We start from the raw sequence: 13,471 nt of genomic DNA on the forward strand, positions 1-13,471 counted from the left end.
AACCGGTCCAGTGCTTCTCAATAGGGAGCAGCACATGGGGTGCAGAGCATCACTGCCTTCCCAGTGCCAGGTTCAAAGCCAATCCTGTCTGAGCACAGGCAGCAAAGGGGAGTCAAAACAGGGGTAAAATTGAGAGAAATGATACAGGCAATTGGTGTAATGGCTCTCAATTACCGGCTGTATTGGGTTACATAATGATAGCAGAGCTCTGAAATGCTCTGGAAGTGTTTATAGCTGAAGAAGTGTCAGGATGGCTCCAAGTACAGAACTGCCATGTGCTGCCGCAGCCCCAACCCAAGGGGTCAGCGATCCCAGATCCATCCTGCTGCTTCCAGCCCTGGGAACAGCCCATCCTGCTGCACACAGGGAGCAACACTGCCAAGATTCAGGCTCTGCTCAGAGCACAGCCCTGCACGGGGGCTCCTCTCTGCCCACCCAGCCAGTGCTGTGGGTCCAAAGCTCCCAGCAGGTAGCAAACATAAGGACCCCCCCACTACCATCAACCCCCTGTCAGAACCTGGCTCTGCTCCCTGCCCTCCTGCCCAGCTTTTGGGCTGCATCCGAGCTCCCAGAACACCAGAAAGAAGGATGAAGGTTTCCCAAAGGAGCTGGTGGATGGGGTACAGTAACCCCAACGCAGCCTTTGAGCTCTGACGGCTGATCCCTCGGTCTGATTACAGCCACTGATGTTATCACAGAGATCTGCCCGCAGTGTGATACGCTCCTAAAGCCATTCCCAGCCACAAAAAAGGGCCCTTTCAAAGAGCTCGGAGACAAAAGTTAACAGGAGAAGCAAAAAGGCACCCACCCTCCCCACACCACAGAAATAATCCCTTCATTGGAGTCCTCAGGAGGCTCACAATATGAGAATACTTCATTTGTGCCTAACCAGGATCCACTGTGCCCAAGCAAGAAACACTGGGGGGCTTGGAAGCTTCACCCAGCACAAGGGAATGGATTCAGACTCACTTCTTTTCCAAAGCACACAGCCAGAGTCCGTCCATCCATCCATCCATCTGAGCCCACAGCATCACATTGCAGCTCTGCTCCCAGCAGCAGACTGCAAAGCCCAACAGCAATTAGAGCAATTAAAGGTGCAGCCGCACAGCTGGAAGCGATTTAAGCTTCACTCGCACTTCTGCAGCCTGCGGATCCACTAAAGATGCTCACAGGAATCCCATTATAGGCAAAAGATCAATGGGGGGGGGGGGATGGGGGGGAGACTGAGGTTCCCTTGTGTCAGAGCTGCAAAAGATGAGATCTGATGGGTGAGCAGGTGATGATGGAGGGAGCAGAGGGGAGGCTCAGGGACAGGCTTATCAGCAGTGGGGTAAGGGGAAGCTGAAGAGGGAGATCCTGGCTCAGGAGTGGGAGAGAGAGAGGAAGGCTGCTTGTCAAAGAGGGCTGTAAGTACTGAAGGAAATAAGCAGCCCATGGGAATGGGGCTGGGAAGAAAGGCCAAAGATCTGCCAGAGCACAGAAAGCAGAGGGACCACAGAGCCTGGAGAGAGCTAAAATAGGTGAGATGAGCTGCTGACTCCGCTGAGCAGAGGGATCCTGTGGTGCAGCAGGTTGGTTCACCTCCAAGCATCTTCTACATCAAAACCAAAGAGAAAAGATAGGGATGCCAGCGGGACGGCTTCTGCTGGTGCTAAACAGCCACTCCTCCTCCTCCTCCCCTACACAGCACAACATTCCCAGCCTGGAGCAAAGCTGGTAAGGAAACACAGAGCTGCTGCAGTGGGACAGGTAGAGCCCAGCTTCAATTGAGGTGAGCTGGGTTGGGTTATTGCACAACACCATGAGGCAACAGAACCCTCCTTGGCAGACATGGCCCCACCTGAGGCTGCCAGCCCACAGCTACAGGGAACAACAGGCCTTCAACAGCAACCAAACCTCCCAGTCTCCACCACACAGAGGAAAAAAACACTCCAAAATTGACGAGTACGTCAGCTTTTATGGCACAAACGGCAGCTGGGTTCTTCCCTTTGGCACTTAGCTAGGAACTGCTGCAGCCAAACAAGCAGGCAGCACTGAGCTCAGCAGCCCCTATGTGCCCCCTGTGTTCCCAACCACAGTAAGGAGGCACGAGCCAGCAGCAGCCAACCCATTAATACAGCCCAGCTGATCAGGCAGCTCCCAGCAGCCCAGAACCTGCTGCACACCCCACCTGGTTGCAGACAGACCCTTAGCAGCCCACACGCTCCTCGAGGCAGCTGCATTTCTGCACCTTGCAGGCACTGACACAATCCCTGCATCCCCGGGAGCCAAGCAGAGCTCTGCACCCTCAGCCAGACCCTCCTGCAACGTGCCACAAAGGGCCCACGAGCACAGACAGCAGCAGCAGGGGATGCCCAGGGCAGCGCTGTGGGCACAGCAGCTCCCGGCTGGCAGCGCGGTGCTGCTGCTCATGGCTTCCCCCATCACCGTGACATCACCCCATGGCACAGCAAGGCCGGCTGCCCCACTGCTGGTCGGGCATCTCCTCGTCACAGAGGTGCTGTCTGGAAGAAACACCTCCGCTTCCTTCTTAAGAGGCGTTTTTCCCGTGAGGACGTGGACAAAAAGCCCTCCTCCTCCTCCCAGCACTCCTTCACACATGGTAATTTGCTTTGTCATGCCGCTGGAACACGGCGCAGCGGTACAGCCCGGAATGCGAGCGGAGCTCATCCGAGCGCACACACGGGCCGGGCACTGAGCTGCGCCTCAAACCAGCCCTTCCCACGCAGCTCCCAGCACCCAAACCCGGCACGAACCGCAGCCTTCTCCATTTTGGGTCACTCCGGGCAGCTTCAGGTTACACCGCATCTCATCTGCGGGGCGGCGAGGAGGAGGAAAACGCGGCGCTCGGGAGACACGTGAGCCCGCAGCGAGGCCGGCAGAGCTGCACGGGGCCGGCCCCGGGATGGCCCGAAGCCTCAGCTCGCACCCGCAGCCCCATCGAGGGAGCGGCCGACACCGGGCCCGGCACCGCCGCCCCGATTGCAGCGCAGCCCCGCGCCGGCACCGGGCGTCGTGCGGCAGCCGGAGGTGCGAGGGCAGGGCGGGCAGGGAGCGGTGAGACACGCGGCCCTCGGAACGGCCCCGCCGGGATGGAATGGGCTCCGTGCTCACCTGCTCGGCCCCGTAGGCGGTGGCGAACTGCACGAACTCCTCCACCCGCACGAAGCCGTCGCCGTCGCGGTCGAGGGCGTCGAAGACGGGGCGCAGGCGAGGCTCGTCCTCCGGGCAGCCCCCGCGCCCCGGGGGGGCCCATGGCGGCGTCCCCGCCGCCGGCTCAGCTGCCCACAGGGCCGGCTCCGCTTCCGACTCCGCTCCCGGCTCCGCTTCCAGCTCCGGCTCCGGTCCCACCTCCGGCCCCGGTCGGTCCCACCGCGGCCCGGGATCGAGCGGCGGTGCCGGCAGGGGCGGTGCCGGCGGCTCCATGCTCACGGGCAGCGCTCAGCCGCCCGCCCCGCCGCTGCCCGGCTCGCTGCCCGGCGGGTCCCCGCGGCGCGGCCATGCCCCGCGGCCATCGCCCCTCTCACATCGCGGCCGGGGCCGCCGTCGGTTGCAGCTCCCCGCGGCTCCGCCCGCGCCCGGCTTTGTGCGAGGCGGCGCCGGCCCCGCCCGCTTCGGCGACACCCGGGGGGGGCCGGCCCCGAGGATCCGCCGCTCCGCCCGATGCTGCGGGGCGGCCCCGCTCGACCGGAGGGGCGGCGGCACCGAACCGAACCGCAGCCCTCCGCCGCCCGCCCGCCCGCGCCGCCTCTCGCGGAGCAGCCGCCGGCGAACCAGCGGATTTACCCCCGCCGCAGTAGCCGCGCGGTGACGTCACTCGCCCACCGCCGTGCCCCGCTCAACCCACCGCGGCGCGGAGCCCAGCGGAAGCCCCGCCCCCCCGCGGCTGGTCTTAAAGGGGCCGCGCACCCAGAGAGCACGTGGGGCGCAGCGCCCGCAGCGACAAAGCGTTCCGCGGCCGCCTCTCACCTGCCAGGACCTTCCCTGCACGCGGCTGCGGATGGCGGCCCCTCGGCACGGCCCAGCAGGACAAAGGACACCAGGCACGTACCCGACCCGCCCGGCTCCCCGTCACCCCTGCCCAGGGACACGGTGGGCACCCGCAGCTGGGCGGCAGGTAGAGCTGGAAAGCAGCTCTTCCTCTTAACGCTGTGCCCGAGGGAGGCACACACGGAAAAGCTTTGGGTGCTGGAATGGTCAGGATGGATGTGGGATCCACCCCCAGGGCAGGTGAACAGAGGAGAAGCGGCACAAGCTCAGACTGGAAGTTCTTTATTTGTGGCCTGGAGGAAGGAGCAAAACCTGTCACGTCTACAATCACGTAGGAAAAGAAAAATCAATCTTCAGGGATCCTTAAAACCAGATTAAAAGAAATCAGGATGAGCTAAAAACCTGCTGTCAGCACTAGGAGGGCACTGCAGAGCCCCCCGAGCACACACACGTTTCATTCCCAGCTCAGCACTGCTCAGAAAGGGCTGAATTCCTGCCGGCCTCTGATTCAGCCCCTGCTGTGGTGTCCAGAAAGGGGACGGGGTAAGATCGGTGTCAGAGCCATTAGGGCTGACAGACAGTGGGGGGATGGCAGACAGACAGCTCAGGCTTAGCTGGTGGGACCATCCCTGGTCAGCTCTCATCTCCCACCGCTCCCATGGAAAGGACATCCCAGGTACGTTTACACCAACCTCAGGGTGCTGCTGCTCCAGCCAGGAGCCCCCAGAGGAAGTGAAGCTGCCCATCCCCCCCCGTCAGAGCCACCTCGGTCTTAATTTGCCTCCAAGAGCTACCAAGCAAAGGATGCCCTGAGCACTGCAGCTGATCTCATTCTCCCAGCAGGACAAGCTGCAGATCTGGCAGCAAATCATGACAGCGGGGAAGTGCACAGCTTTTCCCAACCCAGAATGGGCTGAGCTATCTGCCATCCCAAAAAGGAGCTGCTGCAGGGCTCCTGTGCTGCTCCCAGGCAAAGAGAGGGGAAGAGAGCAGGAAACAGACAGATATCATCCAGGAGTGGGACTCCAAAACAGAAAGACCAGCCCAGACGGTGAGCAGCACAGCCCCACTCCCCTCTACTACCCTCATCATCTCTGGCACAGCAGCTCGAAGGCTGTAACAGTGCAGGGTTGGGGTACGCTCGCTCCCCTGCAGCATCCTCGGTGCTCCCTCCCCCAGGGAAGAGTGGGATCAGCAGCATCACCACATCGCTGCTCTCAGCTCCTGCTCTGCCGATTCCACGCCGAGACGTCCCAAGGAAGCAGCATTCAGTCACATTCCTGTCTGTCAGTCAATCCCAGGCTGTCCATCATTGATTTTTGTTTGCTCCTGCAGCCCAGACATCTGCAAGAAAACAGGGAGGTCAGCACACATAGCACACATAGCCCTGCCCGAGGACCACGCAGGGGGAGCGGGTTGAAAGGAGACTCCTCCCTCAGAAAGCACCAAACATGACAATGAGCTTCATGGGCACACGCAGGCAAAGTAAGTCCTGACTGCAATGCAACCCCAACACAAGACATGCTGCAGTAATGTCTGGGCTGCCTGGTCTGGTGGTTGGTGACCCTGCACGCAGCAGGGGGTGGAGACTAGATGGTCATCGTGGCCCTTTATACCCAGGCCATGCTTTGATTCTATGCATTCTCGCAAGGAAGAAAAGGGAGGTAGAGGCTGTCAGGACTCTGTAAGCAAGCCTGCTGATGGGGCACAGTAGCGGGCATTGCCTTGACCCAGGGGACATTTAGAGGTGCCCAGACAATACCCTGCAGCAGGAACAAGAGACCTGCCCACCCCACAACTCATCCCATCTCACTTCCTCAAGCAGGAACTGGTTGCAGGGGAGGGCTGAAACCCACTCAGGACAGCCCAGCACCACCCCAAGCTGTGGCACACATGGCACAATGGCCTGAGCCTCAGGAGAGGTAGAGCCTGGCACATGACCAAGGCACTGCAAAAAGGCAATGCAAAACCCACTGGTACTGCAGCCATGCCTCTATACCACGGGGCAACAGGGTTTCTGACACAAGCCCTGCTCTAATCCCACAGAGGGGGAAAGGCACGTCACCTAAAGTTTAGCAGAGGATGAAGCAATACCCAGCAAGGCGGAGAAGCTGTTGGCAGAGGTCAGCCAGCTCCCACCATCCACGACCAGTGTGGTGCCAGTCACGTAGGAGGAGAGGGGGCTCGCCAGGTACAGCGCACTGTGGGCGATCTCCGTCTTGTTCCCCGCACGCTGGAGGGGGATTGTGTCAAACTGCTTTGAGTCCTTGGCAAATTTTCCACCTACACGATGGGAGAAAGAGGCAGCCATGACCACGAGACCTCCTGCCCATCACCGCCATCCAGCAGCGCTACTTGTGTGGTGTCAGTTGCTGAGAGCCCCAGGGAAGTTCAATGAGATGCTGGCACAGCCCTAGGGATGGCCCAGGGACAAAGAGAGTTCAGTAAAGGGATCCCAAGCACAGCTGTGAAACTTGTAACTGGATGCTGTAACAATGAGCTCAAGGCATGAGCTCTCTGAGCCTTCCCAGCCTCCAGGACTGAACACACTCACGGATGGACTTCAAGAGCTCAGCCCCCAGGCACAGCAGCTACCTGCAGCACGCCATGTGAGCTGTGTGGCACAGGTGGTCCACAGCATCCCAGAGAGATGCCAGCAATGCATTGCTGAGGCACAGCCAGGAGCCCCAGGGCCTTACCCAGCCTCCGGAACCCCTCGGTGCCTGTGATGGGACCTGGTGCCAAGCTGTTCACTCGGATGTTGTTGGGACCCCACTCCACAGCAAGGTGACGGGTCATGGCATCTGGGAAGGGGAACAAATTACAAGAGGAATGAAAAAAAGGAGAGCAAAGCCATTCCAGCAACTGCTGAGGGAGGGGGAAAAAAGCCAAGGGAGGTTTTGGCCAAGAGCAAATGGCCCTGGAAAGGAGAAGAGCCCCACATCAAACACAGGCATGCGCAACACTGCACAGTAACCATGCTGATTCATATTCACCTCTCCCATCATGGACATCTTCCCATCCCAAGACCCTGTAGCCTCCTTACTGGGCCCATACAGCTTGCAGAAACTCAGCAAGGAGCACTTAGGTACCTATAGCAGCCTTAGCAGAACCAGCGTGCACCTGAAGGGCCTGCCCTCGGTAGCTCAGAGTTGCTGTGATGTTAACGATGACCCCACCGTGGTCCTGGGAAGAGGAAGGAGATGCAGAATTAGGAGGGAGTGACATGAGCCACATAGGAGCATGGTGGGCTTGGAGGGGATGTCACCCATGGGCACAGGCATCCCTGTGCTGCCAACACATCAGGTGGCCTCATTGAGCAGGGCTCTGCCAAAGAAGTGGGAGGTAAAAGGGACGAGCAAAGATCAAACTAAACAGAGGAGCAGCAGTGTGCAGCTTCTTCCCAGACAGGTGGCAGAGCACAGGCAGGTGCTACACAATCAATGCCCCGTGGCTAGGGACAGGCAGGAAATAAACCACAGCTCCCACTTCTGGTGAGGGGGCTGCAGTCCCCAGATGGGGATGGACTGGATTCAGTGAGCAGGGCAGGTGGCACAAGCTGACAGAGCAGTGCTCTGCTCCCTCCCACCCTCTATGATTCACCACAGCGTGCTTTGCACAACACTACCCTCCTCCTTGCCAGGAGACACTCACACGGAAATACTTCTCAAAGAGGACTTTGGAGGTGTTGAAGGTGCCAAGAGTGTCAATATCCATCACTGTCTTGAAGGCATTGAAGGACAGAGCGCTGGCTGGGCACAGAAAGTTTCCTGCAGCACCTGAAGACAAACAGTTGGGGGTCACATTAATGAGGCTGAGGAGGCAGTGAGGGAGACAGTGAGTAATACTGCTTGGGTAAAGCTGGTGATGAAATGGAAACAGTTCCAATAATGGCTTATAGATCTAGGTATGTAGAGATGATCCACAGCGAGACCAATACAGGTCAGTCTCTGGTTCCTCTGAGCCCCTCTGCGCTGCTCTCAAGGGGCTCACATCATCAGCTGCTCAGATGCTCCCCAGAGTAAAGCAGCATAAACCAGACAGAGCAAATACAGCCCCTGTGCTGGAGCACACCCTGCCTACAGACAGCCTGTGCCAAGCCCTCCCACTGCCCCCTCCAGTAGCTCACCATTAACCAGGATGTCAATCTGCTTGAACTGGTTCAGCGTCTCATCTACAGCTGCCACGATGGTTTGTGGCTGCCTGACATCAATGGACAGAGGCAGGCACTGCTGCCCTGTGGCTGCCGTCAGCTTTTTTGAGGCCTGGAAAAAGAGAAAAGTGAGATTCTTTCTGGGATTCCATTCTCCAGCAAGGACCAGACACAGAGCTCATGCAGGCAAGCAAGCCAGGCAGCAGCTGCATCCCTGTAAGCATATAGCAAGCACAGGCATTACCCACATGAACACGAGTCGTGTCTTGTCCTAAAAGCAGCTGCATTTCATCAGCCAGCACAGCCATTGTGTTTCTAAACAAAAAATGCCAATACAGCCCTTAGGCAGGGGAGAGAACTGCCTAAACACAGCCAGGGCACCTCCTGTACATTGTGTCCCATGTGGGGGCAGACTGCTAACTCCAATGGCCTCTGTAGACACAGCACACCCCAAGCAACAGCTCCGCAGGGCAAGTACAAAGGTTGGACCTCAGCAAGGTCTTGGAAATAAGTAACCTTTAGATCCAAAATGTTAGTGGGTCAAAGGACAGTCACTAACCAGCAGTTATCAGGACTCTGCCTGCAAGGCAGCTCAGCATGAAGCCATTACAAAGCATCTCCACAGCAGCCCAAGCACAGCATATGAACTGAGCTGCAGCCCCACACAACAGCTGTGATGGTCTGTTTGCCTGCACGGGCTCCTCGGGCTGTTCTCTGAGAAGCTCTGAGCCGCCCATGAGGCAGTTCAAGGCCTTGGGAAGCAGCCCCTGAGCGCTCAGAAGGCTCCAATCCCCCAGGACTAAAAAGCTGCTGAGTTTTGCTGCTTGTTTGCTGACACAGGAGCACGAAGGAATGTGCAACAGCAGTGCTAAGTGCCTCCAGGACACGGCCGGGTCGTGCCAGCTCAGTTTGCTCTTTATTATGCTTCAGCGAACTCCCTTCGACCCCAGCAAAGCTCCCTGGTGGCTGCTTCCAGCACGGCTCCTCCAGTCTATTTAAAGCACAAAGAACAGCCTCAAAGGTCTAACGGGGCTCAGAGCATCCAACCCATAGACCAGCAGAGCGGCTGGAGCTGGACGGACCCTCTGAAGGCCGCCATGTCCCACCCGGACCGGGGGCTCCATCACGGCCCATCCAGCCCCCCCGGTTCCGTTCTCACCTCGGCCACGCGCTGCTGGTTGCGGCCTGCGATGGCGGTCCGACAGCCGTGCCTGTAACGGAGCGGCGGTGAGCGCGGCCCGCGGAGCCCCGCCCGGCGCAGCCCGTCCGGCCCCGTACCTCATAAAGATCTCCGCGATGCGGAAACCGATCCCGGAGCCGCCGCCGGTGATAAAGGCCACGCGGCCTCTGTAGGGGGGAACGAGGGGATGTGAGGATCGGATCGGACCGGACCGGACCGGACCGGACCCCCCAGGGCTGCCCGGCCCCGCCGTCACAGCGCACTCACGCCAGGATGTCGGTGCTGAAGAGGTGCCGATACTCCTCGAGACACTCATCGCTCTCCACGTCCGGCGGCGGCTCCGAGGCGCTGCGGCTCCGCGCCATGGCGGCCGCACCGAGCGACCCGCACCCAGCGACCCGCGCACTGCACGCCGGGACGCCCTGTCCCCCCCCACCGCAAAGCACGCCGGGAGCGGAAGTGAGGTGCTGAGCATGCCGGGATCTGTAGTTTCCACTCGCGCCGCTGCTCTTTGCGCATGCGCGGGCGTCGGCAGCCGTCGCCTGGCAACGGCGCGGGGCTGTAGCGGGACCCGCAGCGCCGCCCGCTGCACAACGGCTGTCCCAGCACCTCCCAGCGCCTCCCAGCTCCTCCCAGCGAGCCCACGGGACCGCCCAGCGCTGCCCATTGTCCCCCAGTGACAGCCCAGCGCCTCCCAGCGCCACCCCAGTTTCTCTACGCTGACATACAGGGATGCTGCCCATTGCCCCCAGCAGCATCCCATTGCCCCTCAATAGCATCCCAGTGTCCCCAATAGCATCCCAGTGTCCCCCAGTAGCATCCCATTGCCCCTCAATAGCATCCCGTTGTCCCCAGTAGCATCTCAGTATCCCTCAATAGCATCCCAGTGTCCCCCAGTACCATCCCAGTGTCCCCAATAGCATCCCAGTATCCCTCAATAGCATCCCAGTGTCCCCAATAGCATCCCAGTGCCCCCAGTCCCATCCCATTGCCAACAAGGGACAGGAGCAGGGCAGCAGGGAGGAGCAGCGTTTAATAGCACAGGGGTGCCCTCATGGCCCATAGGTGAACTGGCTGTCCCCGCACTCCCAGGCCACCAGCTCGTCCCGTTGGAACCAGAAGCCGATCTCCCTCAGCGCCGTCTCCACCGAGTCGCTGGCGTGCACCACGTTCCTGTACAGGGATGGGGGTGTGAGCTCCTCGGTGGGGATGGGAGGGGTCTCGGTGTCCCCCCCCCCCCCATCCCCTTACCTGCTGACATGCATGCTGAGGTCCCCCCGGATGGTCCCCGCCGCTGCCTGCGCCGAATCCGTGTCCCCCACCATGGCACGTGTGGAGCGCACCACGTTGTGACCCTCCCACACCTGCGGGATGGGGACAGCTGAGCCCCGCAGCCCCACACAGCAACGGGGTGAGACGCCACGGGGGGACGGCAGCCGCTCACCATGGCCACCAGCGGCCCCGAGGTCATGTAGGCCAGCAGCGCGGGGTAGAAGGGCTTCTGCTGTAGGTGCTGGTAGTGCCGGTCCAGGAGGCCCCGATCCGCCTGGCAGCACCACGGGGTGATGTGGGACACACAGAGGAGTCCGTGCACAGCCCCCCCCCCTACTATCCCCCCCATAGCACTGGTACCTGCAGCAGCTTCATGGCCACCAGCTTGAAGCCGCGCCGCTCGAAGCGCCTGATCACATCCCCCACCAACCGGCGCTGCACCGCGTCCGGCTTCACCAACACCAACGTCTGTTCCCGCTGCTCCGGGGGGGCTGGAGGCCACGGGGTCACTGCTGCTGCACAGCCCCGTCTGCAATCCCCATCCCGATCCTTATCCCCCAGCCCTGACCCCGTCCCCGTTGTCCCTGTGATGCCCCAAGGATGGGGTCAGGGGGGCACGTGCCCTAAAGCTGCATTGAGGACACGGCCAGTAGGACCGGCACACTGCGGACCAGCATCCCCATCTGTCAGCTGTGCAGGAGGAGCAGGGGACAGGAAAGGGGATGGCTGTGAGCGAGAGTTCCCTGGGGATGCTCCGTGTCGGCACCCGGGGATCCCAGCACCAAACCCAAGGAGCGGGGATGGAGAGAGAGATCCCCAGGGATAAGACAGGGATGGGACAGGGGGAAGGATGGGGACCGGGTCCTTAGGGGCAGAAGGGGATGTGATGGGGACGGGGATGTGATGGGGACGGGGATGTGACGGGGACGGGGATGTGACGGGGACGGGGATGTGACGGGGACGGGGATGTGACGGGGACGGGGATGTGACGGGGACGGGGATGTGACGGGGACGGGGATGTGACGGGGACGGGGATGTGATGGGGACGGGGATGTGATGGGGACGGGGATGTGATGGGGACGGGGATGGGGACCGCCCGCAGGGTCGGGGCGGGTCTCACCGGAGCCGTAGCAGCGCGGCGGCCTGAAGGAGAGGCAGGTACCGGGCTGACCCCGCAGCAGCCCCCGCACCACGCAGCGCCCCAGGGAGCCCATGGCCGGGGCGGGAGGCTCGGAGCGGGGCCCGGCCGCCCCGCGGGGAGGTTTTAAGGGCCCGGCGGGACCGGCTCGGCCCTCCCCTTAAAGCAGCCGCGGCCGCGGGGAGCCCCGGCCCTGGGAACAGCCATCCCGTGTCCCAACGGGGGCTGCGGGGAGAGATGAGCGGGGAGCACGGACAGCCCCGCTGCCCCCCGGGCAGGGACACGAGCGGCAGTTCTGAACAGCTCGGGGAAACGCACGGATCCCAACAAGCACTTCAGACAGCAGGAAGGAGAATCGGTTTCCAGCAGCACGAAGGACTCGCAGGTCCCGAGCCGGGCTGTGGCCCCCCGCCAGCTGCTGCCCTTGATCCTCGGCTCAGCCAGGGGAAAACACGCACTTTCACCCTCGGTCAGCAAACAGAGAAGAGCAGCCGAACGTTTTGCAAGAAGCAGCAGCGCAGAGCCCTGGGGCGGCAGAGGGGCAGGCAAGGCCCCATCCAGCAGTTCCAAGCTCCAGCATCTCGCCCTGTCTGGATGGGCACAGAGGCTTTCACTCACACTCCTCCAGCCCAGGTTGCCCTGTGACACAACCCCACGTGTCTGGGGATGTTCCTGGGCTGATCTGGATGCATTCAGAGAACAGGACGCCAAGGGAACAGAGATCGCAGCAGGGAACAGAGGTGGAAGGCAAAGCCGCTGGGCACAGCTTGGTGACAACCTGCAGGGCAACTGCAACAGAGGGAAGTTCTTTAAAACAACGAAGTAAGCACTTTATTTCCATGAAGCACGTTGGTTTAGTATCACAATGGAATGATGAGAAAACGTTTTAAAAAACAAAATAAACCAAAACAAACCCCCCCGAAGAAGAAGAAGAAGTCTCTGATCCCGGCTGACAGCAGGGAGGTGTTCAAGGCCATTTAAAAAACAAAGGGAGTGACAGAAGTGCCCAAACAGTCCCACATCACATCGCAGACCCCTCCTCCTCCTCCCAGAGCCGGGTTGGGGGGGGGGCAGGAATGACGCGAAGGTTCGAATGGCTGAAGCAGACTTTGTGCTCCTGCCTCACCATTGGGACACACGAGGTCTCTCCATTCAGCTCCATTGACATCTCCGGGTGCCACACAGCGCTCTGCCGGTGGAACAAAGCCCGGTGAGCTGCCCTGCCCCGAGGTTAGGAGCTGAGACTCATCCTGCAGCCAGCACCGAGCCAGCTGCGGCCTTTGGGATGGGAGAGAAGGAAGCGGTGCATGAATCCAAACAGATGGTGCCCACCCGCAGTGCTGCCAAAGCAGCCAGGAGAGAAGGTGGTGGCAAAACGAGACGTGGATCTGTTCCCTACAGTGATCAGAAGACGAGTCCAGTGCAGTAACTATAGTTTCACAGTTCCGGGGGGCAAACTGTCATTGCAAAGTCTGTAGTAACGCAGGTCATTCACCAGTCTGTGCACGTTCTGGGTAAACGATGGCAGGTCCTGGAAGGGAACCAACAACAAGTTGTACCTTAAGCACAGCAATACCCACAGGCCATAGGGCTGCAGGGAACAGAAAGGGAGCGCCCGGTGCCCCCATGTAGTTCCATACATGAGCATCTCCTCCAGCATCTGAGCACAGGAAACCCGAGTTCCTGCAGCCACGTGCAGGGAACAGAGGCTGCTCCAGGGCTGCTCCAAGCAGGACTG

At 60.6% G+C, this 13,471-nt stretch overlaps 4 protein-coding genes across 6 annotated transcripts in view; all 4 read right to left on the minus strand.

Moving 5' to 3' along the window:
• Positions 1 to 3,788, minus strand: part of RAB11FIP3 (RAB11 family interacting protein 3) — a 42,370-nt gene extending 38,582 nt beyond the window's left edge. Inside the window, exon 1 of one of the 2 annotated variants that reach the window (XM_072348867.1) lies at positions 3,115 to 3,788. In XM_072348867.1, the coding sequence (XP_072204968.1) occupies positions 3,115 to 3,426 (312 nt within the window). In that variant the 5' untranslated portion in view covers positions 3,427 to 3,788. The remainder of the gene's footprint in view (positions 1 to 3,114) is intronic. The other variant, XM_072348868.1, reaches the window with a different exon arrangement.
• A 468-nt stretch (positions 3,789 to 4,256) lies between these two features.
• On the minus strand, positions 4,257 to 9,842 carry DECR2 (2,4-dienoyl-CoA reductase 2). Its single transcript, XM_072349560.1, is given in 10 exon segments — positions 4,257 to 5,334; positions 6,085 to 6,273; positions 6,690 to 6,794; positions 7,083 to 7,176; positions 7,645 to 7,769; positions 8,120 to 8,255; positions 9,303 to 9,354; positions 9,422 to 9,490; positions 9,591 to 9,758; positions 9,760 to 9,842. Coding segments are annotated over 10 exon segments (1,056 nt in total). The 3' UTR covers positions 4,257 to 5,299.
• A 533-nt stretch (positions 9,843 to 10,375) lies between these two features.
• Positions 10,376 to 11,809, minus strand: LOC140258802 (nucleoside diphosphate kinase, mitochondrial-like). The gene is made up of 5 exons (XM_072349467.1): positions 11,716 to 11,809; positions 10,956 to 11,179; positions 10,768 to 10,869; positions 10,575 to 10,687; positions 10,376 to 10,496 (listed from the first exon to the last, which is right to left on the minus strand). The coding sequence occupies exons 1-5, from the start codon at positions 11,807 to 11,809 to the stop codon at positions 10,376 to 10,378; spliced, it is 654 nt and encodes a 217-aa protein (XP_072205568.1).
• A 735-nt stretch (positions 11,810 to 12,544) lies between these two features.
• XPO6 (exportin 6) overlaps positions 12,545 to 13,471 on the minus strand; it is a 40,837-nt gene continuing 39,910 nt past the window's right edge. For both annotated transcript variants that reach the window (XM_072349179.1, XM_072349178.1), the window contains exon 24: positions 12,545 to 13,264. In XM_072349179.1, coding sequence (XP_072205280.1) covers positions 13,163 to 13,264 — 102 coding nt within the window. In that variant the 3' untranslated portion in view covers positions 12,545 to 13,162. The remainder of the gene's footprint in view (positions 13,265 to 13,471) is intronic.

Source organism: Excalfactoria chinensis, chromosome 14, assembly GCF_039878825.1.
Source record: "Excalfactoria chinensis isolate bCotChi1 chromosome 14, bCotChi1.hap2, whole genome shotgun sequence".
Classification (NCBI taxonomy): Eukaryota; Metazoa; Chordata; class Aves; order Galliformes; family Phasianidae; genus Excalfactoria; species Excalfactoria chinensis.